The sequence below is a fragment of the Heloderma suspectum genome, chromosome 3, assembly GCF_057233095.1.
Source record: "Heloderma suspectum isolate Gila_16-S chromosome 3, 16-S_ref, whole genome shotgun sequence".
Classification (NCBI taxonomy): Eukaryota; Metazoa; Chordata; class Lepidosauria; order Squamata; family Helodermatidae; genus Heloderma; species Heloderma suspectum.
The window spans coordinates 36,739,768-36,764,296 of NC_139460.1; the positions used below are offsets into that span (position 1 = coordinate 36,739,768).

At 44.7% G+C, this 24,529-nt stretch overlaps 1 protein-coding gene across 1 annotated transcript in view; it reads right to left on the reverse strand.

Annotated features, from left to right (window-relative positions):
• Window positions 1-6,297: 6,297 nt before the first annotated feature.
• Window positions 6,298-24,529, reverse strand: part of FLT3 (fms related receptor tyrosine kinase 3) — a 103,500-nt gene continuing 85,268 nt past the window's right edge. Inside the window, exons 22-26 of the mRNA XM_084842928.1 lie at window positions 13,487-13,609; window positions 12,814-12,925; window positions 11,622-11,721; window positions 9,343-9,448; window positions 6,298-7,491 (exon numbers count right to left, since the gene is read on the reverse strand). Of these exons, the coding sequence (XP_084699054.1) occupies window positions 7,357-7,491; window positions 9,343-9,448; window positions 11,622-11,721; window positions 12,814-12,925; window positions 13,487-13,609 (576 nt within the window). The 3' untranslated portion in view covers window positions 6,298-7,356. The remainder of the gene's footprint in view (window positions 7,492-9,342; window positions 9,449-11,621; window positions 11,722-12,813; window positions 12,926-13,486; window positions 13,610-24,529) is intronic.

Sequence of the window (24,529 nt, forward strand, 5' to 3'; positions counted from 1 at the left end):
CAGTATGGTTGATCCAGCATAAACCTGGATCTAACCCACTTTGTTTTGTCCATGCAGCTTCCATCTCTTCTCTACACGTTCTAAAGAATTGTAGAGACTTCTAAAGTCTTTTACAATAGGACTTACTCCCAGGGAAGTTTGTATAGGGTTGCAGCCATAAAAATATTTAAATAGCTAATAGCATTTAGATATTTTTAAAGCTGCAGTGCTGTGAATGTGTCTCTGAAAGCAAGTCCCATTGTAAATAGCTTCAGAACGCAAGTGCCATTCTTTAGAGCTTACAGAGAAGAGATGGAAGCTGCAAGAACATTTGTGGAAGGCTATTTTGCTGACATTTTACCTACTGTGTGGTATGAGAGCTGAAACAAAATTTTGTATGAAGTCAGTTTGTCAACGTTTCATAATTCAGATTAAAAGTTCAGAATTTCTCCAGGTGGGAGGGGGCAGGAAAGCAAAACCAAATAAAAAATTCACTTTTGAATTCTAACCCTAAAAGATTTTGTAAAAACAAAATGAAACAAACTTAAGTCTTGCTGATGATGAATGATAAGGTCTTGTTAAGTATCAAACTCAGCATGTCTTACATTAATTCTTTCCCTACCAGGCTGCAAGCCTATGCACACTTACCTAGGAATAAGTCCCAATGATCTTCCAAGTAACAGGAGTGGTCTGCCTATCTAATAGCATCCATCATAGGGAATAATGAAAACCATTGAATTAGGAAAATATAATTTATATTTTTGGTAAGCCAATCTGCATTAGATTTTGCTTCCAAATCTACCAGTTCAACCATGTCATTTCAGCTCTTGGAATGTAAAGGGTCATACTTTGTTTCTTTGGTACCAAGCCAAACACACAACTGCAAAAAATGATCTTACAGCACCATCTAGTGTTTAAAAGTATAAAACCCAAACCAAGGCGTATACTCAGTTCTTTTAATGCAGCCTTCCCCAATCAGGTGCCCTCCAGATCAGTTGGACTACAACTTCCATCGTTCCCTGGCCTGCTACTAGGTCTAATGTGGGGCATGGGACAGGGGTGTGTGGCCATCTGGGGAACACTGGAAGACTGGATTGGGATCCCAGGAGGGCCAGATTCGGTCCCTAAGGCTGTGGTTCTGCACCCTTGCCATAAACCATTTACATTCTGCCTGAGCTCTACTTCCCACTCAGGGCCAGCCCTACCATTAGGCAGAGTGAGGGAGTCACCTCAGGTGGCAGCCAGGTGTTGGAGGAGAGAGCTGTGTCCCAAGAGGCCTGTCCTGTTCCCCCTAAGCTAGCCTGCTCCCTTAACGGGCAGCGGAGGGTGCTCTCCCATTGCCAGTGTTGAAGAAAAATTCAACTGCCAGTCCAGCGTGCTTTTACACATGGAATGGATGAGGCAGCCATGTTGTTTTTTGCCTCAGACAGAAAAATGTCTTGGGCCAGCCCTGGTCCCACTCAAGTAGTCAAGACAAGCAGCATGGCTGGAAACAGCACTATGCTTATGAGCCTCTCTACAGGACACCTTTACTGTGCAATCATGCTTCCTCACTCACAGTAGTTTGTGGGTCCTTTACATGATGTTGCTATTCTCCAGAGCCTCTCCCATGCTTTGAAACCATTATTGGAGGGTTTTTTTCCTAGCCGGGAAAGTGTCATATTTTTTCTCAGTGGCATTATAGAACCCTTGTGTAATTGTGCAATTCCACTATACCACAGAGCCACCTAGTGGTTGTATAATGGCACACATAGAAGGGCATTGAAAGAAAAGAAAAAAAAAAAACGAGAAAAAGGAGTAAAAGAACGGCTTTTAATCCTGCAAAGAATCTGGAAGAAGCAGCCTCAGTAAAGGTGTGGGCTAAAAGCCTCATGTAGAACAGCCCCTAGTTTTCTACCAGCAAACCAGAGTGCTGGAAGAGGAGACAGCTTTCAGAGAATGTATGGTGTGGCGAATGTGGACGGGGAGACATTTTCCCCTCTCTCATAATACTAGAACCCAGGATCATTCCATGAAGCTGGTTGGTGGGAGATTCAGGACAGATAAAAGGAAGTACACAGCACATAGTTAAACTATGGCGTTCACTACTACAAGATGTAGTCATGGCTGTCAGAGCCAGGGCTAGAGTTTTGAACCTAGACCTGAGTTCAAATTCCTACTCAGCCACAAAGCTTCCTGCATGACCATAGGCCACTCATCTTTCAGAGAACCTACTTCACAGGGTTGTTGTGAGAATAAAAGTGGGGGACCATTTATGCCGCCAAACTAAGCGGGCTCTGGCTTATGCCACAATACATTTGCTAGTTTTCAAGGTGCCACAGGACTCTCTGTTGTTTGCACTGCTTATATCATTTACCTACATCTCATAAGAACATAAGAAGATCCCTGCTGGATCAGATCAAAAGCCTATCTAGTCCACAGTAGCCAGTCAAATGCCTATGGGAAACCTTCAAGCAGGACATGAACATGGTAGCACCCTCCTGCTCATATTCCCTAGCAATTGGGTGACCCTGGGGAACCGTGTATAATATGTTGTTATGTTCTTAAGAGGAAGGGGAATTTTTCTATCCTTGTTCCTGGTACCACATCTTTGAACACTGGCTGCATCCCCACCGTCATTCTCACACTGACATATGTTGTGTGGAAGAGAAAAGATGGAGTACAGAAGAAAGAAATATCCATGCATCATTAATGACTCTCTCTTCCTATGATGAAGTCTCCATACAGATTGTTTTGGCTAGACACTGTACATCAACATATATTCAAAGTGTTCTACCCATAAAGGTGGCCTAAAAGCCATTTTAAATAAATTATAAAATTATAGAAGGTTGGATCCAGACTCAATTAGACTTCAGATGATGAAGCCTGGATCTAACCCAGAATGATTATGGAACATCTTGGGTATTACTAAAACTGGGGTGGGAGTTCTGATTAATGGATATTGTTTGAACAAGGAATAGGCTGGAAGAAAATGTCCCTTTTATTACTACAATATTCACTATTAAGAATTCAATTGGATTATCATGATAAAAAATAGAATGTTTTAAAGAATGCCTCCATCATTTTGATGAGAGATGGTATGGTGGAAAATGTAATATGCCTTAAATGGGTGCATCACTCATCATTCATGTAGGGGGAAGCAAACCCTGCTATCAACTGTGTATCTTTTTGCTTCCATCACCTACTTCCCAATTTATTTATGGACATGGTCAGGGGCAAGGCACAAAATCATGATTGGTGCCCAGAGATGCCTCTGATATTCTAAATTATCTGGATTTCAGCGATGTGTTCTTGAGTCTGGGCCCTGGAGGCTTTTCTGGAATTCTGTCCACACTGGAGTTCACAAGCCCCATATGCCAAAATCTGGCCCATTCCACCATTGTTCCACACTAGCAATCTGGGCTCTGGTTGCTTTCCAGTTTTAGTGATCTGGAAATAATTTGGAACAGATCATTTTCATTCCAGAAATTGGGGGGAATTTGCCTGTCCCTACTGGAATTGCTACACATAGTTTGTGCATGAACAAGCTGCAAATATAATCTCTTCCCAACATCACAATGGTTTCCCATTCCTCCAACTGGTTTTCAAAGGAGTGAACCACATCCAGAAATAACACACATTGGGGAAAAAAAGTATTTATTTTGAATGGATTTTTTTTAGTGCAGTAGACATTCCATTTGGCAGTGGAAGGCATGATAACCTGATGATGAAATCATACATTTTAAGACATGTGTTTATTTATTTAAAACAGCACATTGCTTTTCCCATAAAAATGTGTGTAATAAAACAAAATATTAAAGCATATAATATTTATTGTTTGGGCAATGTGAGCAAACAGCAGCAGCAGCAGGTGTGAAAAAGCTGCATTTTTAACTACAATGCTATAAAAACAACAAAGATCATCAGAATATAAGGATCATCCGAGTCAAAGGAAGGATGGAATGGTACTAAAAAGTTTTAAAGTAACGTGTGTAAGCAACCCTGCTCAGAATGTAACTAATTTTTATACAGAGGCCCACGCCAATTCACACAAAGCCCATTAATAAAGCTATAAATTAAGCCATCCTATCAACATGATTATGTGAAGCCCAAATACCCAACGATGGCAATAATGTGAAGCTGATCAGCAAAGATGTAGAGAGGCATCTCTGGAAGCCAGTGATCCAGTTAGAACTGGTCCTCTGGCTGGAGTGAAGTGAATGGCTCTGCAGCCCTGGGAGCCCCCAAATAACCATCCAGAGTGGCAGATGATGGGGGTGGCAGCATAAGCCCTGGAGTCTGCACCAGTGCCATGGTCCACCAGAGCTGGTGCCAGTGGCCACAAGATCCTTTTTTCTTCCTTTTAAAAACAAGTTATATTAAGAGGGTGGCCAGACAGGCATGTACATGGTTACAGATGCTCACTGCATTATTTTCACTTAAAAAAATATATTCTCCTTTTCTGCAACAAAATGGCACGCACCGTTAAGGAATGTGTTTAAGCATCGTGGCAGCAGAAGTGAACTTTCTTCTATTCCTGTAGTCATGATGGAGATACCATTTGAGTTTAAAATGCACAACTGCACACCCTCAACAATTCCTTAAAAAAAAGGAAGAAGCAGGATTGGCAAGCAGGGTTTTCTTGTTTGGGGGGGGGGGGTCTTGCCCTAATGTATCAGGAATGCAAAAAGAGTTGTGAAGCATGGAACGGTGGAAGGACAGGAGAGAAATGTTGTGTGCTTCACAACTGAAATAATATACACATGGCCATTTAAAGGATCCCCTACCCCGGTAAGACCATTATGTCCAGGGTCTAGTATTATCTAGCCACACCACTGGCCATAGCAGGAGAAGCAAGCCACAGATGTGAATCAGGCATCAGATATACTGAGGCCACTTTATGCAATGCATCAGTGGAGTAGAACCCTCTGTAGATGTGCCAGGTTATCCAGCAACATCTTTGCCACTCTATCATCAAGAAGGTAAGGAGAAGCGTTTCCTCCATAGGCTTACATTCCAGCTCTAATTCTGATTATGATTAGAACTAAAATAAAATTCACACCACTTTTTTTCAAGATTCCCAATTCCCTGATCAACTTTTCAAATGCAAAATTTGAAATCCGAATGTGGAATTCAGAGCCAGCATCAACGGTAGGCCTGGTCGGGCACCTGCGGAAGGCCCACAACCCAGCAGGAACCCACTGACAAAGGTGGCTCCCATTTCGGTGGGGTTGCGAATCCATTCCAAATTTCAGTCAGAACCAGCCAGATCTATCCAAGGTATACCTTGGATAGCTCCTTTAGAGTTCTGGCTGGTTCTGACTGAAACCTGGAATGGATTCACAGCCCCACCGAAAAGGGAGCCATCAGCCTCTACTCCGTTAGGACTCCCAAAACCACAATGCCGAGAATTTGGGGAACCAAATTCCTCCAAATTTCCCCCTGGACATGCTCTTCCTCTTCACCATTGCAACCTGCTTGTTCACCTGTCTCTCACTTCGGCTCAGACAATGGTGGTGGTGAGCAGGAGATGCCACAGCCTCCTTGCGCTCTCTCTGCCTGTCAAGCAAGCAAGTGGTAGCAATGCTAAGAAAGAGGATGAGGAGCAAGAGAAGCTCGTGACAATGGTGGTGTGATGAGTGACTCATGGAGGGAGGGGGCCCATTGAGGGTGTCTTGCCTGGAGGTGGCCCTGGTGGAATTTCCCTCAAAATCCGGCATTTGTGTCCTTTGGCATCTTTTGATTGTTTTGATTTTCACAGGCATCAAATATGAAATGTTATCAGCTGTGAAGTGCCACCTAATAAATACTATTGCATTTCAACTATAAACATAATACTAAATAGAGCTGCATGTCTGCTATCAAATACTGTCATAAATTAACTGTCAAATATAAAGTACTGAAATAAATACTGAAGACAAATATCAAATAATGGTGGTGTCAAATATCCAGTGAACACTCAGCATATATTGGAATACTGAAAAGGCATTAGGGCAGCAGAGGCTGGTGGCTCCAATTTCAGTGGGGTTGTAAATGCATTCCAGGTTTCAGTCAGAACCAGCCAGGTCAGAACTCATTTAGACTCCCAAAACCACACTGCTGAGAAGAATTTGGGGGTAACAAGCTGGTTTTGGCTCTAATAAACAAGTTCTGAGTTCAGATTCAGTTATCCCAGCAAACTTTCATTTAGGGAGGGGCTGTAGCTCAGTGGGAGAGCACAGGTATTTTGTGCAGAGGGCCCCAGGGTTGACCCCCGCCCCGGCATCTCCACTTAAAAAGGATGAAATAGCAGGAGCTGGAAAAGAACCATGGAGACTTGGACACACTCTTTCCAATCACAGGGTGTATTTACTTATTTTATTTACAAGATATATATATATATATATATATCCAACAGGATTCCCGAGCGGTGAACAATAAAATAGAATCAAAATACAGAATTAAAATATTTAAAATCATATTATAGCAATATATGGCTGGTTAATCTTCACCCATCTTTAGCATTGCCAATGAAACTGCATAAAAGCAGTGTGTGGCCTTCAACTGAGTCCACAAATTATCTATCAAACATAGGGCCAGCCCAAGACATTTTGCTGCCTGAGGCAGAGGACTACATGTCCCATTCCCCCCCCCGCCACTTCATGTACAGAATCTTATTTTGACACTGGTGATAACACAGCATCCTCCTGAGCACAGCAGGGTAATGTAGGGGGTGCAAGGCACACCACATGGCCCATAGAGCTCTGTCCTCTGGCACCCTGCTGCCACACCCACCCTCCCCCAGCATCTGCCACCTGAGGCAGCTGCCTCGTTCTGCCTAATAAATAGTACAGCTGGCCCTGACCAAACACCGCCATTCCCCTGAACGTCCACAAACCAATGTATCTGCCTTCAACAATGCTGGCCTATAACAATGCTGGCCTATAATTGTTTATGATGTGATGCTGGGGCAGGGGTCTGTCTGGATGCCTCAGTCCAAGCATTTCCAAATTACTAGCCCAGCAAGTGTTAAGTTCACGCCATTCTACATTCATTATCTGGATATTTTGATTACAAATATTTCTTTTGCACCTGCTTTAAGCACACACAACAACGGGTCCGTCTGACTTTTAGGGAAAGTTTAGGGAGAATTTAGTTTCCTAATACCAGCACATGGAAGTGGTAGACGCACTAGTGAAACACCGTGATGCTGATGAAAAAATATTCCCTGCACCTTGCCACTAAAATGGAACACAGAGACTCTGGCAAGTTTCAATTCAAAAGCAAAAGTTGGATGGAACCTGAGCGTGAGAAATTCAATGGCAGTAGCAGCAAATCTGGCTTGTTAGGGGAGGTGAAAAGCCTCTTTTGATTCATTCAGCTTATGTGCCTTGTTGCATATAAAATAAGGAATCTGATTTATTTCTCCCTTGCAGTATCTTCAACCAGAGCTGGAATGGTGAACTGAAATGGTTCTGATTCCCTTTTTCTTCGTGGACTGCCTTTGGAACTGGAAACGTGTTCGGAGATATCACTCCTCTCTGTTTGACATGCCTATATTTTAGGATGGGGATATAAGTGACAGAAAGCATTAATTCCTATTCTTCTTTTTCTTGTTAATTACAACAAATGCTACACTTCCTGGTTTCCACAGTGGTTTACAAATCTCATGTATCCTTAAGTGGACAGGGAGATGCTTGCCCCTATCTTTCATGATTCTGGAACCCAAATGGGGTCATCCCATGAAGCTGATTGGTGGGAGATTCAGGGCAGATAAAAGGAAGGACTTCTTTACACAGAGCATAATTAAACTATGGAATTCGCTACCACAAGGTGCAGTGGCAGTCACCAACCTGGATGGCTTTAAAAGGGGATTAGACTAATTCATGGAGGAGAAGGCTATCCATGGCTATTTGTTATGATGGCTAGATATTACCTCCTGGCTCAGAGGCAGTATGATACACGGTTCCCCAGGGTCACCCAATCGCTAGGGAATATGAGCAGGAGGGTGCTACCATGTTCATGTCCTGCTTGAGGGCTTCCCATAGGCATTTGACTGGCTACTGTGGACTAGATAGGCTTTTGATCCGATGCAGCAGGGATATTCTTATGTTCTTATGAGATGTAGGTAAATTATATAAACAGTGCAAACAAGAGAGAGTCCTGTGGCACCTTGAAAACTAGCAAATGTATTGAGGCATAAGTCAGAGCCCGCTTAGTTCGGTGACATAGATGGCCCCCCACTTATTCTCACAACAACCCTGTGAAGTAGGTTCTCTGAAAGATGAGTGGCCTATGGTCATGCAGGAAGCTTTGTGGCTGAGTAGGAATTTGAACTCAGGTCTAGGTTCAAAACTCTAGCCCTGGCTCTGACAGACAATGCAGACATGACACAAGAATCCATGGAACAGCAGGGATGGGAAACCTCTGACCATGGACTGGATCCTGCTTGCAGGGGTTCACCATCCAGCCTGTCAATATAAGAACATCAGAACAGCCCTGCTGGATCAGACCAAGGGTCCATCTAGTCCCACATTCTGTTCACACAATGGCCAACCATCTGGGAAACCCAGAAGCAGGTTGTTGTTGTTGTTGTTCAGTCATGTCTGACTCGCCATGACTACGTCTTGTGGTAGTGAATTCCATGGTTTAACACTGCACTGTGTGAAGAAGTACTTCCTTTTATCTGTCAGTTTCTTTCCCTGGCCCCAGACCTACCCAATGGTGTGCTTGGGAATGGCTACCTTTAGCCTCTAGGGCTAGCAAGGGAAAGGCATTCTTCACTTCCTTCTCTGCATGGAGACAAATGGCCCTCAGCATGTGCACTGATGTTGCTACACACACATTTATGTGCATGCAGAGTAGAGACAAGATGTATCCATTCTTAAATCCATTCAAGGATTTAATTTCTAGAGGCCCTGAGGAGGAAGCCGAACCCCAGAGAATGGCAATTCTAGAAATTCAAATGAACGCAATTTGAGTAAGACATCCCATAAGGCAAAGATAAGGGCAAAATAGGACAGCAATTTGCTAGGGACAAGTACGACAAAACAGGGAAACAGGAACAGATACATATATGTGCCCTATCTCCCAAAATCAAGGAAAAGAGAAAGCTTTTGGCCAATCAGCACCGACCCAAAAGACAGACAAGTCAGAGCCCCTCTTTTATGTGATGCTCTCATACATCAACCAAAATGATGTATTCAGTACACTCTCTGAACAGCTGGGGAGACAGCCAGATTCATGGCACTCTGGAGTTCCCCTGAAGGTAAACAGGCCATTCTTTCTGTAGAGTAGAGTCAGCAGCAGGGGACATAATCCACAGTCCCTTGCCATGTGTGCTATTAATAGATTTTCAATCCAGAACTGCAGAAAAAAATGACCTTGTTTGCAATGCTTACTTACCACTCCTTCTGCCTCCACCAGCTGGCACGCCAGAAGGGAAAGCAGCTGTGAAAAGGATGGTCTTTTTGTGGAGTCCAGAGCCCAGCAGGAACACAGGACTAAATATCTGCAAAGACAACAACAGCAGAACTAGAGGGAGAAAAATATGGAGTGATTTCCACAGCATTTTCCTTGGGAAAGCTAGGCAAATGGGATATATGTGTGTCATGTCATACACTGGCCCGGTTCACACAATTGGCAGGCAGTTAAGCCATGGTGACTTGTTAACTACGCTGTGTGTGCCAGTCATATGCTGGTTGCATGCCAGGGGGATATGCATAATTACCCTCAGCAGCACAGCTTATTGTGTTGTGCCAACCTGGACAGGGTGGCTTGTTGTTGTGGGTAACAAGCCACCCAGAACCCTACAACAGCCCATGGGTTCTGGGTGGCTTAGAGCATTTCTACATGATGCTTTTATCCCACACCTCTACTGAGGCTTCTGCATCTGGATTCTTTGTGGGATTAAGCTTGGCTCTTTTACATGTGCTTTTCCCCCTGTTTTTTTCTTTCTTTCTCTGCCTTTCTTTATGTTTCATTATACAGCCACTAGATGGTGCTGTGGTATACAGGAATTGCACAATTACATGAGAATCTCAGTCTGCCATTTCTAAATAATACCAGACATTCCTCATTAGGAAAAAAAAAAAAAGTGATAATGGTTGCAAAGCATGAGAGGCCCTGGAGGATGATGACGTCGTGTAAAGCACCCGAAAACTACTGTGAGTGAGCAATCACAAGCACACAATAAAAGCCTCATGTAGAAAGGCTCTTATTTTCCCCAGCAACAAGCCACTCTGGCCAGGTTCGCACAACACCACAAGCAGCGCTGCCAAGGATAATTATGCAAATCACCCCAGCATGCGACCGACACATACAGCATAGTTAATAAGCCACCATGACTTGTTAACTGCCTGCCAATCATGCAAGCCCAGTCAGTTTGTTAAAAGATTCTAGAGTCACAAGATCTCCCATTTCAGACAAGATTTAAGGAACTACTTATAAATGCACTCGTGTACCAAAAAGCATGGATATGGGAGATTAAGGTGTCTGCCTCAACTTCTGCACCACTAAGAGAGGAGTGGGGAATTTGTGATTTTTCAGAAGTTGTTGGAGTACAGCACCCATCCTCCTTGATCATTAACCATGCTGGCTGGAGCTGATGGGAGATGGAGTCCAACAGTGTAAGCAGTAATGCAAGCAGTGAGCACAACAATGTAAGCAGTAAACACATTCTGTAAAGTCTCATATATTCTTTATCTTGGTCAATTATCTCAGTTTTATCTTTCAAACATTTATGTGGCTGCTGTCCCACATCCATATCTAAAACCTCTTGACTTTATTTTGGGTGGGCCCTGGTTTAAGTTCAAAGCAGACCTCCATCATGGCTGTGATGGATCCTACAGTTCCTCGGGCAGTACAATAAATGTGCCAACACTGCGATCTGGGAGAGACTCATGGAAAACAGTTCACCCCCCCCCCCCCCGGCCCCAACTCTCAACATAGGTTAGTCACCTCCACCCTTCTTTAAAGCATAGGTATTTGTTCTCTTAGACTGCATAGCCCAGGGGTGCAGAACTTCTTTCAGTCCAAGGGCTGAATTCTATTTTAGAGAAGCTTTCAGGGGCCACATTCCAGTGGTGGGTGGTGCCGAAGGCAAAAGGGGGCAGGGCCCAAATCCCAAAGATACCAAGATATTTTAGTTTAAGGCTCTTACTGCCAGTCACTATGCCTTAGGAGAGGCATTTCAACCTTTAAGAATGGGGGGAAACTGTACAAATGCTGGGAAACCAGCAAATGAAACATATTATTTTACTCTGGCCTTCTCCTGATATGATTGCTATTGTTGCTGTTTTTAATATCGTATTGGTTTTATCTGTTTTATTGTTGTACACTGCTTTGGGTGGGGTTATCTCCTGAAAGGCAGCCAAGAAATATTTGAAATAAAAAATGAACGAACGAACGAAAGAAAATGATCAGTGGTTGGGGGAACCCTGGAGGGCTAGACTGGGACCCCAAGACTGAGTTTCTCTCCCCTGGCATAGTCAGTACACAAGACTATTTAACTGTTTCCAGCAGTAGTCTGTGTGTGGACCCAATGAGCTGTCACAGATCTAGGTAGCCCTGAGTTATACTGTGTGGTTAGAAACATGGGGGAAGATGGCTGGGGGATGCCCCATGCTCTCCCTAAGTCATGCCTTGGACAGAGCCCCACCCTCACTATTCATACCCAAGCTTACATTTCTCCTGTACCATAAAATGGACGGTCCATTTTAAATCCACTTTGAATAAGCTTGTAGAAGTTTGCATCAACTTGCATTCCAGGGTAAGGATTGACACCTGAAGAAAACATGGTAGAAGGAAGGAATACTGAAAAGCTGGGTGCTAAACAGGCTTCTGTAACTCTCTTTTAATCTATTTTTCTCTAATATAAAACTTAAGGTGCAATCCTATATAAGTTCAGATAGGAAATAGAAATCTGAACTTATGCATCCCTAGGATTGCATCTTTAGTGATCCTGTGCTTGTCATCAGCTGGGCAGTGAAATAGGGACTACACATGGACTCAGGAAACTCCCGAGATTTGCAGAAAAATATTAGTTTATATATTACAAGCAAAAGAGGAGGAAAACCGCAACAAAACAAAAAGTATCTTGGCAAGGACCCATACTTAGAGGATTTCAGATACTTTGGATTTTTTTTTTTTAAAGGGAAATGGGTGAGTGGATCTGCCTGCTCAAGCCTCTGGCAATTTACAGTACCATGGAAGTGTGTGTGTGTGTGTGTGTATGGGGTAGGGGGAGATTAGGGCTGGGGGGCCACTTACGCATCACTAAAAAAGAGGAAATTCATCACCAAAAAAGAGGACAATTTGCATAACATTTGTGTGTGCACATTTATAGGTATAGCTGCACATTTAGAAATAATAATTGAAATAGAAATACAAGACACCACAGTGGAGAAGGCTGACTAGGTGACCTGTGTGCCTGCTCAGTCTGCTGTCCGGGTACTAAGTGTTGATGGGTGACTTCAAGGCCCTGGCGCTGCTCTCCCTCCTTATGGTTCTTTGACTTTAAACCAGACTTGGACTGGGAGGCCATTAAATAGAGGACACCTTCAGATAGAAGACTGTCCTCTGCCAGCTCTCCAAAACAGAGGACTGCCTTCTGTAAAGTAGGACATATGGCCACCATAATTAGGGATGGGTATGCTTATAATGAGGTTGAAAAAAACCCTCCCCCCCTGTACTAATGGGGAAAGTTTCCATAGAGGTGGGGAAGGGAAAAGGTGGCCTTTTTTCTTTCTCCACTTCTGAACCCACCCACTCCTGCTAGTCCCAAACAGCGGTAGCCCCGAACAGTGCTTCTCTGACAGGCCAAGCATGCACCAAATCCTTCAATTGTTGAACTAGGCAACATTATCCATAGCATACCAAGAGAGAATATTTCCCACAGCAAGATTCCATAAGACCAGACATCGCTCTTGATTGTGTATATCCCTTCAAATAAACTTTCGGGTGACATCCATTTGACAGGTAAGCGAGCCTGTATGAAGAGAGAGGAGGGGGGAAATCCAGCAGAGGTCTTATTCGGTTCTTATGAGAACAATAGGAAGAAAGCAGCAATTTGTGTTCCAATTCAGCAAGGACAATCTGAATCTGGAAAGAGTCATCTGTGTAACCCTATTCAGGCATGTGCCTGCTCACATGTAGGGCTAAACTGTGGGAACATGGGAGCACACATAAGCCCTGCCCCCAGAATACGTTATCAGGGTTTCCAATCAGGGGAACTCTGTGAGTACATCCAGCTGAACATGCTTACAGACCCGTCTTCAGACCTTCACACTCAGCATGTGAAATCTACACAGAAGCCAGGCATGTTGGTCCCTGTTCCCAGTTTAGCCCTTCATGCGAGCAGGCACATGCCTGAATAGAGCTTGTATGGATTACCCTTCCAAACTAGGGTGTATGTATGTGTGTGCAAAAAAGATTCCTCTTCATCCAGCCTGATCAAGGTGCAAAAAATTTATGATGAATAAACATTGTTATCATAGCAAATTATCTGCAGAAAACCATGGGAAAGGCTCTACAACAACCATCAACTTACATTTCCTCTGACAACGTAGTTTGAGTCATTCACAATATCCCTGGCAAGTCCAAAGTCACAGATTTTTGCCACTTTCCCATGAGTGACTAGGATATTCCTGGCCGCAAGATCTCTGTGAACACACTGTCAAGGGAGGATAGAGTGAGCTGTTTTTGTGCCGTATTTCACAACAGGTGAAGAACAAGATTTAACTCTGTGATTGCTTTAGAAGCAACACCTTTCTGTGCTGAAATTATATGCTGGATGCAGCCATTTTAAAAGGTGGAATAAATTGCTTCTGCAATGACAGAGTGAATTGCCTATGAAATAGTAATACCTGATGGTAATACATAAAGTAATACTGTAAAGTTGGAGCTTAGTGAAAGACTTCCTAATATACAACTGAGACAGACTGAGAGAGAGAGGGACTGAAAACAAAACAGAAGTACTGGAGACAACGAGATCTTTAACCGTTACTCCTGTTCTCCTTTTGAGGCACAATATAAGGTTGGAAGGAATAATCCAGCCATAGTTAAGTACTTAAAAAGTCTCACTAATCCCAACTGGAGGGAGCGTTAAGCATGTGCTTAACGCTCCCACTGAAAAGTATCGGATTTTAATGAGAGTTTTGGCTATTGGGCGGTATAGAAATGTAATTAATTAATTAATTAATTAATTAAAGCACTTAAACATTTGGCTGGATCTTGCCTTTAGCAGAGTTTGAATATACACCACTATAAAAGTTCAAACTAGGTATGACCCTTTTTCTGAATACACTATGGAAATCCAAACACGACATCCTGAAACTTGTTTGGCTGCTGCTGCTGCTTCTTCCTCTTCATTATTATTATTATTATTAGGAGGAGGAAGAGGAGGAGGAGGAGGAGTATTTTGCTGTTACAGAGGGAGCTCCCAGTAGATAAACCAAGGAAAACATTTCATCTTGCAAATGATAAGAAAGAAGAGTTATAAGAGCTAAAAACTTAATCAAACTCATACCAGTAAAACTGCCCCAACAGAAAATTTATTTATCTATTTATTTCTATACCGCCCAATAGCCAAAGCTCTCTGGGCAGTTCACAAAAATTAAAACCAAAAAGCACACAGTAAGACAATATAAAATATTAAAGCATTAAAACCACAATATAACAATATAACCAGAATAAAACCAGAATAAAACCTAGCAGCAATGCAGAGATTTAAAATACAGATGTAAAGCAGCAAAGCTAAAAGACTAGAAAGTTAAAATGTTAAATTGCCTGGGAAAATAAAAAGCTCTTCTTCACATGGCGCTGGAAGGAATACAATGTAGGTGCCAGGTGAACCTCACTAGGGAGCTCATTCCACAGCCGGGGTGCCACAGCAGAAAAGGCCCTCTTCCTAGTAGCCACCCACCTCACTTCCTTTGGCAGGGGCTCATGGAGAAGGACTGCTGAAGATGATCTTAAGGTCCAGGCAGGCACATATGGAAGGAGGCGATCCTTCAGATAAGCTGGCCCCAAGCCATGAAGGGCTTTGAATGTTAATACCAGCACTCTGAATAGGGCCCGGAAATGGACTGGCAGCCAGTGCAGCTGGAAAAGTGCCAGCATAATATGAGCTCGTTGGCCAGTCCCTGTTAACAATCTTGCTATTTTGGACCAGCTGAAGTTTCCGGACCGTTTTCAAAGGCAGCCCCACATATAAACGCATTGTAGTAATCCAGACGAAAAATTATCAAGAGCGTGGATAGCTAGGCTATGTCTGTCCAGATAAGGGAGTAGTTGGCGTATCAGCCTAAGCTGATAAAAAGTGCTATGTTCCACTGAGTTCACCTGTGCCTCAAGTGACAGTTCTGGGTCCAAGAGCACCCCCAAACTACGAACCTGTTCCTTTAGGGGGAGTGCAACCCCCTCCAGAACAGGTTGAATATCACTGAGCCGGGAAGATGAACCACTCACTAACAGTACCTCCGTCTTGTCTGGATTGAGTTTCAGTTTATTGGCCCTCATCCAGTCCATTACCATGCCCAGGCACTGATTCAGAACAGCCACTGCCTCACCTGGGTTCGATGAGAAAGAGAGGTAGAGCTGGGTATCATCTGCATATTGATGGCATCTCAGTCCACACCTCCGGATAACCCCCCCAGCGGTTTCATGTAGATGTTAAACAGCATGGGGGATAAAATAGAGCCCTGTGGAACCCCATGGCACAATTGCCATGGCACAGAGCAATAATCCCCCAGCACCATCTTCTGGAATCGGCCATCCAAGTAGGAGCAGAACCACTGCAGTGCAGTGCCTCCAACTCCCAACCCAGACAACCTATCCAGAAAGATACCATGGTCGATGGTATTGAAAGCTACTGAGAGGTCCAGTAGAATCAACAGGGTCGCACTCCCCCTGTCCCTCTCCCAGCAGAGGTCATCCCACAGGGTGACCAAAGCAGTTTCCGTTCCAAAACCAGGCCAAAGCCCAATTGAAATGGATCTAGATAATCCATTTCATTCAAGGGTGCCTGGAGCTGTCCTGCAACCACCCGCTCAAGCACCTTGCCCAGGAAGAGGATGTTGGCCACTGGCCTATAATTGTTAACGTCCTCCGGCTGTACTGAATCCTGTACTTTATTGTTCCAATATAAAGAGACTCCATTTTTCTAGTAAAAAAGTTATTTGCCTATCATCCCTCTGTGACTCTGACGATAGTACTTAATTTCATCGAAGCCATATCCTAAACCCTCATACACCATTTATCAAACTAGATGTGACTTCAAGCACATTTTTTAATCACACCAGAAGCGCCCCCGCCCCCACAACCCAGACTTGGATTACAGCACAGGGAGGTGGGAAGATAACCCTGTCTCCCCATTACAGATTTCTCATGGAAAATCTCCCTCCTCCTCCACAACCTGCTTCCTCCATTTTTAGTTTGGTCTAAACGTTTTCCAGGTGGTTCTCAGTTCTACAATTATTGGGTTCTCTGCAGTCTTTGAATAGAATGAGCTGTAGCTTGGGTTTATTTATTACATTTCTACACTGCCAGCCCTCACACTTCCTTCAATATCTCAAAAACCACCTATATTGAGGTTTTGGTAATAAGAGATTTATTTCAGTGCTATTGATTAATCAATAACTGGTTAAAAAGCATCCACTAAAGCAGGGGTGTGCAACATGCAGCTGTCAGACCACATGCGTCCTCCCTGATCTTTTTTGTGGCCCCCACTGCCACTGAGCATAGAAGGCACAGTGGTGGCCAAAAAGAGCTGTTTTGCTTTAACATTTAAAGGAAAACAGTCCTTTTTTTGCTGCCACTGCTGCCACCACACCAAAGTTTGGCAGGAAAAGCGGAGGCACAGCAGCGGTGATAATTGTGGTAGCGGCAGGAAGAGTGTGACCCCGGGGCACTGAAGTTGCCCTACCCTGAACTAAAGATTCCTTCGGTGGCAGCTGGTGCTCACTGGGGCTGGTGTGGTGGCTGGTTCTCATTGGGGCTGGTGGGGTGGATGGCAAGGCAGATACTCAGTATTCTGCTGAGATCGTTGGAGGACAGCAGGAGAAGATCATGCTGTGCACTGCAGCAAATGTACCTGGTTGGGGGTGGGGTGGATTTTTCTGCCACAAATGGGTGAGGAGAGGCAGAGAGTCACCACCCCATTCACCCCAAATATAGAGCCACCTCTGGATTCCTTAACTGGTTGGTGGCCCTATTGTTTGTCTTCTGAGGCTGTCTAGAAAGTGCTTCCCTCTTTCCAGCACTTGGAGGACACACATCCTCTTTTTACAACCACCAACCAACACAGGTGACTGTACATGTAATAAATCCTGAACAGAGGGAACTGAAGCTGAAAGGGGATCTGTTTACTGAAAGTTTTATATAGTGAGGGAAACTGTACACAACACAGCAATACTGATAGTCACATTTCACATGCAGAAAACAGGTAGGTGCCCCAGACAGCATGTTCAACGGTACTGAAGACTACCCAACTGTGATTTGCTCCTATATTAAAGACAGAAATACATTTCCAATCCAATTCCAATCCCAAATCGTTTACTGAACTTGTTTTGAGCAGTTTAAATTGTTTTAATTTTTTGTGTTAAAATTTTTTAGACTGTTTTTACCATAATGTCGTATTTTGTAATACTGTTGTATTTTTCATGAATTACTGTAAACCACCCAGAGAGCTTCGGCTGTGAGGCAGTATAGAAGTGAAAATAATAATAATAATAATAATAATAATAATAATAATAAGCTGAGATCCAGAATACAATTCAAATGTTTTCTAAACAGAATTATGCCATTCCTGTAGGATCAAGGACAGTCTTTGATGACTGCCAAATTGAGATGCTTTCCTACAATAATCATCCCCTTGCAAGAAGGCTACAGCCACTGAACTACAGGAAGGGCCATAGCTCAGTGGCAGAGCATCTACGTCACATGCAAAAGGTCCCAGGTTCGATATCTGGCATCTCCAAGCAGGGGAGTAAAAACTTCTGTCTGAAACGCTGGAAGCCTGTGCCAGTCAGTATAGGTCAGGAGTGGGGAACCACATGTAGGGGTGTACGAAACCCCCTTACCTCAAGTCCGCTGGAGGGTCTGTGGGGAGGAAGGCAATCCGGTCCCACCCGCCCCGGAATCCTCCCTGGCTGGCTCCGCTCCGTGGCAAGTCCACGGAGCTGCCGGCCAGGGCCGGCCACAGCTTGACTTCTGGCCATGGCCGGTCTTCGGACACAAGTGGCGTCCAGCCTAGCGGACGCCATTTGCATCCCTTCCCCTTACTGTGATAACTTACTATCAGACTGTGATAGGCTACGTAAAGATTTATGCAGCCTATCATGGTAAGGGGAAGGGACACAAATGGCGTCTGCTAGGCAGGACGCCATTTGCATTCGAAGACCGGCCGCGGATGGACCCAGCTGGACTTGGACCCAGCGGTGCCAGGTAGGAGCCAGCCGGGTCAGACTTTGCGGGGTGGTGAGGTCCGTTCCGCCACGGACTCGGGGGGGGGGGCGGATTCTAAGAATTCGCCCCCCCCGGAGTCCGTGGCAGAATTCTCCACCATCCCTAACCACATGGGCCTAATACCTGTGGGCCCACAGAGGTTCCCAATGCAGCCTGCAGATTGGAAACCTCCCTTTGCTTTGTGCGCAGCCTGTGTCCCAACTGGGACTCAGCAAGCAGTTGCAGAAAAAGGCAACTCAAATCAAGGGGCTGGAGCAACTCCCCTATGAGGGAAGGTTACAACAGGGGATTGTTTAGCTTGGAGAAAAGGCGAGTAAGGGGAGCCAGGACAGAGGTGTACAAAAAGGGGGCTGTCGTTTCTATTCTGAGTTGCCGTGTGCTCACCATGTGCTCCTGAGAGCTCCAATAGAACTGAGGGGGTGTGGCCTGAGTAATCCCAGCAGCTGTGTGGGCAAGAAGTTTCAGTCTGTTTCCTGCCTCCTAGCAGAGCAGAGCAGAGCAGAGCAGAGGAAGCTGTTCCAGCTGGTCTAGGGGCTATACAAGGAAGCAAGCTCCCAGACAGCGAGCAATCAGAGAGAGCCAACAGTGAGAGTAAACAGGAGTTCGGCAGGGGAGGTCAAGGGGAAGGCCCCTAACTTTTTTTCTTTCTTTTTTTTTTAAAAATCTTTTTCATGTAACACACACTTCCATACCAGTGGGACTGTGTTTTTAACCTCCAGTGAATAGAGGACACAGCACAGGCTATCCCAGTACAATCAGAAAGCTAGAAACATAAAGGGAATAGAGACTATAGAAGGAAAAGACTCTCCAGTGGTGGTGACCTGCAAGGTCTGTGCCATGTTTGTTTTCTTGCCTGAGATCAACATGGCCTACACGTGCAACAAGTGCAAGTTGATCACGCTGTTGGAAGAAAAAGACGAGTGGAGCGATGAGTGTCGACCCTCCTGGGAATAAGAGAACACGAAGAGTTCTTGGACGGAACAGTGGAACTACAGCAGCAAAGTGAAGAACAGAAGTTACAACAGCCTGAGGAAGAAGAGGAAAATGCTGAGGTGAGGAAAAATGAAGTAGAGGATGCTCCTTGGAAAAGAGTGACAGTTAGGAGAAGAAGAACTAAAAGCCACTCTAAACCAGTGGAAGCACTGGAACTATGGAACCATTTCCAGGTACTTGAGGATGAGACTGGAGGGCAGCCTGCAGAGGAAGAATTACAGGGGAACCTGCATGAGAGCAAGGAAGAGGCTGAAGGTCAGTCAAGCAGAGGTGATGAAACCAAGGCCTACAACAACAACAAGAAAATAGTAGTAGTAGTAGTGGGAGACTCCTTGCTGCGTGGGATCGAGACCAAGTATGTCACGAAGATCCATGGACTCGCCAGGTATGCTGTCTCCCAGGAGGATGGATTAGACGTGTGACTGAAAGGTTGCCTGCACTCATAAAGCCCACTGACAGGTATCCCTTTCTTCTCATCCATGTGGGAACAAATGATACCACCAAGCAGAGCTACGAAGAAATCACGTCAGACTTTGAAGCTTTGGGAAGGAAACTCAAGAACTTTGGGGCCCAGATAGTTTTCTCATCCATCCTTCCAGTAGTTAGAAGAGGGATAGAAAGGGAACAAAAAATACTCCGGGTGAATGACTGGCTATGAAGGTGGTGCCGGTACAAGAGATTTGAATTCTGGGATCATGGGCTATACTTCCTGGAAGATGGACTGTTGGCAAGGGACGGGCTGCACCTCACAAAGGCTGGGAAGAATGTGTTTGGCCACAGCATGAAGAACTTCATCAGGAGGGCTTTAAACTGAATCCTACGGGGAAGGGAGATGCAAAGTTGGGGGTAACAATGGATGAAGGCTCATGCACCACAACAGAGAGAACAGCTCTAATAGCGCCCAATAATAGTCTTCAGAAACATGTAGGAAGAAAGCCAGACTATAAATATAAAGCACATGGTCTTCGATGTCTATACAATAATGCCCAGAATATGAGAAACAAACAGAACCAACACGAACTCTTAATATAGGAGAGAAACTATGACTTGATAGATGTAACTGAAACTTTGTGGGAAGACTCCCAAGACTGGAATACAGCAATGGAAAGATATGACTTGTTCAAAAAGAACAGGAGGAACAGAAAGGGAGGTGGAGTTGCATTATATGTTAAAAATACGTATCTCTGCACAGAAATACAGGAGGAGGAGCTTGGTAGCCCCATCAAAAGCAACTGGGTTGAAATAAATGGAGCAAAGCATAAAAGGAACATGATGGTCAGAGTCTACTACTGGCCACCCCGAGGAGAAGATGAGGATGAAACTTTTGAAAAGCAAATTCAAGGATGCATGATGTAGTATTAATGGGGGACTTCAATTTCCCCAATATTTGTTGGGAGACAAATTCTGCAAAACATGGCCCCTCCAAGAAATTCCTGACTTGTGTTGCTGATAATTTCCTCCTACAGAAAGTAGAGGAAGGAACTAGAGGATCGGCTATCATTGACTTGATCCTAACCAACAGAGATGACTTAGTGGATAAAGTAGCAGTTATGGGAACTCTGGGGGAAAGTGACCATGTTATACTTGAGTTCTTGGTTCTAAGGGAAGCAAAAGCCGAGCGTAGCCAAATGTGTACCCTGATTTTAGGAAAGCCAATTTTAATAAACTCAAAACAATGATAAGTAAGGACCCATGGCAAGCGACTCTAATGAGAAAAGGAGTCCAAGATGGGTGGGAGTTTTTAAAAAAGGAAATTCTAAAGGCACAATTACAAACAATTCCCACAAGAAAAAACGGCAGAAGACAATAGAAGAAGCCAATGTGGCTTGACAAAAAGCTTATAGATGACCTGAAAACAAAAAAGGACACATATAGGAAGTGGAAGGCCAAGCTACAAAGGCTTGCAGAACACAGAATAATGGGCTCAAGTTACAGGAAGTCAGATTCCAGCTGAACATCAGGAAAAACCTCCTGACTGTTAGAGCAATACGACAATTGAACCAATTACCTAGGGAAGTAGTGGGCTCTCCCACACTGGAGGCATTCAAGACGAGGCTGGACAGCCATATGTCGGGGATGCTCTGACTTGGATTCCTGCACTGAGCAGGGTTGGACTTGATGGTCTTGTAGGCCCCTTCCAACCCTACGATTCTATGATTCTAGGGTATCATGGGGCACTTTGTGAAAAGCTTTGCTGAAGTCGGGATATATTATGTCCACAGCATTCCTACAGTCAACAACGGAGGATACCTGATCAAAAAATGAGATCAGATTCGTCTGGCAGGATTTGTTTTTGACAAATCCATGTTGGCTTCGAGTAATCACTGCATTGTTTTCAAGAGGCTTACAGATGGATTGCTTTATAATCTGCTCCAGAATTTTCCCAGGGATTGATGTCAGACTGACTGGTCTGTAGTTCCCAGGTTCCTCCTTTTTGCCCTTTTTGAAGATAGGGACAACATTAGCCCTCCTCCAGTCATCTGGCACTTCACCTGTCCTCCATGATTTCTCAAAGACAATAGACCATGGTTCTGAGAGTTCTTCTGCCAGTTCCTTTATTACTCTAGGGTGCAGTTGATCAGGCCCTAGATATTTGAATTCGGTCAAAGTAATTCGGTGTTCCTTGACCGATGTCAGGGTGTAAACTGAGCCGATATAACCCCAGAGGAGTTCTGATTCTGAGAATAGCAATCCGTGGGAGAGGAGCTTGCTCATTTCTCACAAGCACAGCAGCTGGCAGAGATTCCTCCTGCCAGCATTCCTGGGATAGATAGTGACCCTGGCAGTGAGAGAGCGCTGGAGGGGGGCTTGCTGGATGCTTGACGCCGAGAGCAACAACAGCGGGAGGGAGCGGAAAGGAGGCGTAGCACTCGTTTGGTGCGCAAGCAACGGTCACGTCCCAAGGACACAAGGGAAAGAGGGAGGAACTCTCCCTAGCCCATAGGTTCAGGGTCTTCCTGTGATTCTCCTTCAAACGGGGACCAATGGCCTAACCTGGAGCATAGGATACTCTGCTGTTCCTTGCTTAGTTGCTGGTGATTAGCATCTGAAAGAGTCATTAAGTTGTAAAAGGATTAAAGCCTTGAAAATAATCCTTTTGTCTGTGTCTTGAGTTAGCTATTGGAGTAGACTGAAAGGGGCCGCCAGGGCGCTCTTGACAACCATATGCCTATTGATCTCAAGCTGCAATCCTGCCCTTCAGCCTGTATTTCACCTTTGCCAGGGGGGTCATAGACCCTCTTTTGGGAGAAGACTGAGCCAAAGTGCCCCATGATATCCTGATTAGCAAACTAGCTCAAAGTGGGCTAGATGAAACAACTATCAGGTGGATCCACAGTTGGCTACAGGATCAGACTCAAAGAGTGCTTCTCAATGGGATCATCTCAAACTGGGGAGAGGTAACGAGTGGGGTACCGCAGGGCTCAGTCCTGGGCCCAGCGCTCGTCAACTTTTGTATTAATGACTTGGATGAGGAAGTGCAGGGAATGCTGATCAAATCTGCAGATGACACAAAATTGGGCAGGATAGCTAATACCCTGGAAGACAGAAAATTGAAAGTGATAGGCTGGAGTGCTGGGCAGAAAACAACAGAATGAATAGGGATAAAGGCCAAGTTCTGCACCTAGGAAAAAGAAATCAAATGCACAGTTACAAGATGGGCGATACTTGGCTCAACAATACCACAAATGAGGAGGATCTTGGAATTGTTGTAGATCACAAGCTGAATATGAGCCAACAACGTGATGTGGCTGCAAAAAAGGCAAATGCTATTTGAGGCTGCATTAATAGAAGTATAACTTCTAAATGCCGGGAAGTACTAGTTCCCCTCTACTCAGCACTGGTTAGGCCTCATCTGGAGTACTGTGTCCAGTTCTGGGCACCACACTTTAAGAAGGATGCAGACAAACTGGAGAGGGTTCAGAGGAGGGCAACAAAGATGATCAGGGGACTGGAAACAAAGCCCTATGAGGAGAGACTGAAAGAACTGGGCATGTTCAGCCTTGAGAAGAGAAGACTGGGGGGAGATATGATAGCGCTCTTCAAGTACTTGAAAGGTTGTCCCAGAGAGGAAGGCCAGCATCTCTTCTCGATCATTCCAGAGTGCAGGACATGGAATAATGGGCTCAAGTGACAGGAAGCCAGATTCCAGCTGAACATCAGGAGAAACTTCCTGACTGTTAGAGCAATATGACAATGGCACCAATTACCTAGGGAGGTAGCGGGCTCTCCCGCACTGGAGGTATTCAAGACGAGGCTGGACAGCCATCTGTCAGGGATACTGTCTTGGATTCCTGCATTGAGCAGGGGGTTGGACTTGATGGTCTTGTAGGCCCCTTCCAACCCTACTATTCTATGAATTCTCGTTTCTATGATTCTAGTGATGGCCACCAATTTGGATGGCTTTAGAAGGGGGATTGGACAAATTCCTGGAGGAGAAGAATGGCTACTTGTCCTGATGGCTATATGACACCTCCAGTATCAGAGGCAGTATGCCTATGACACCAGTTGCTGGGGAACATGGGCAGGAGAGTGCTGTTGCACTCATTACTTTCTTGTGGGTTTCCCCTAAGCAGCTGGTTGGCCACCGTGTGAACAGATTAGTGGAGTAGACAGACCCTTGGTCTGATGCAGCATGGCTATTCTTATGACCGGCTCCTGCAAGGACCTGCCAAGTCCCTTTCTCTGTGCCTCACTCCATGGAGAAAAGTGGGTGGGGCTGAATGACATAATGAGAGGTGTGTGGCTTTGTGATGGGGGCTGTGCCCTGTTGACATCATCTGGCCTGGTGGCTTGGTCTGGGGGGGCCATCTGGCCCAGGGACCAAAAGAGATTGTCTGCCCCTGGTGTACTTCAGGCCAAGGAGCTCTTGGAAGCACAAAAGCCCCAAATCCCCTGGATCCAAATTAGGAATGCTGGAAGATTTTATTTGGTCTGCATTTTATGCGAACTGATCTGATCCATATCTCCCAGACTAACATACAGATCAGAATACCGTTAGCCTTCCGATTTCACACTTCTCCAAATTTTGCAATGCAGTTCTTGGCTCAAAACACAGACCAAAATTAATTAGGTTAATGGAATTTGGACCACTGTATACATGTCTATTCTCTTTATCATTCTAAGGGCGCAATCC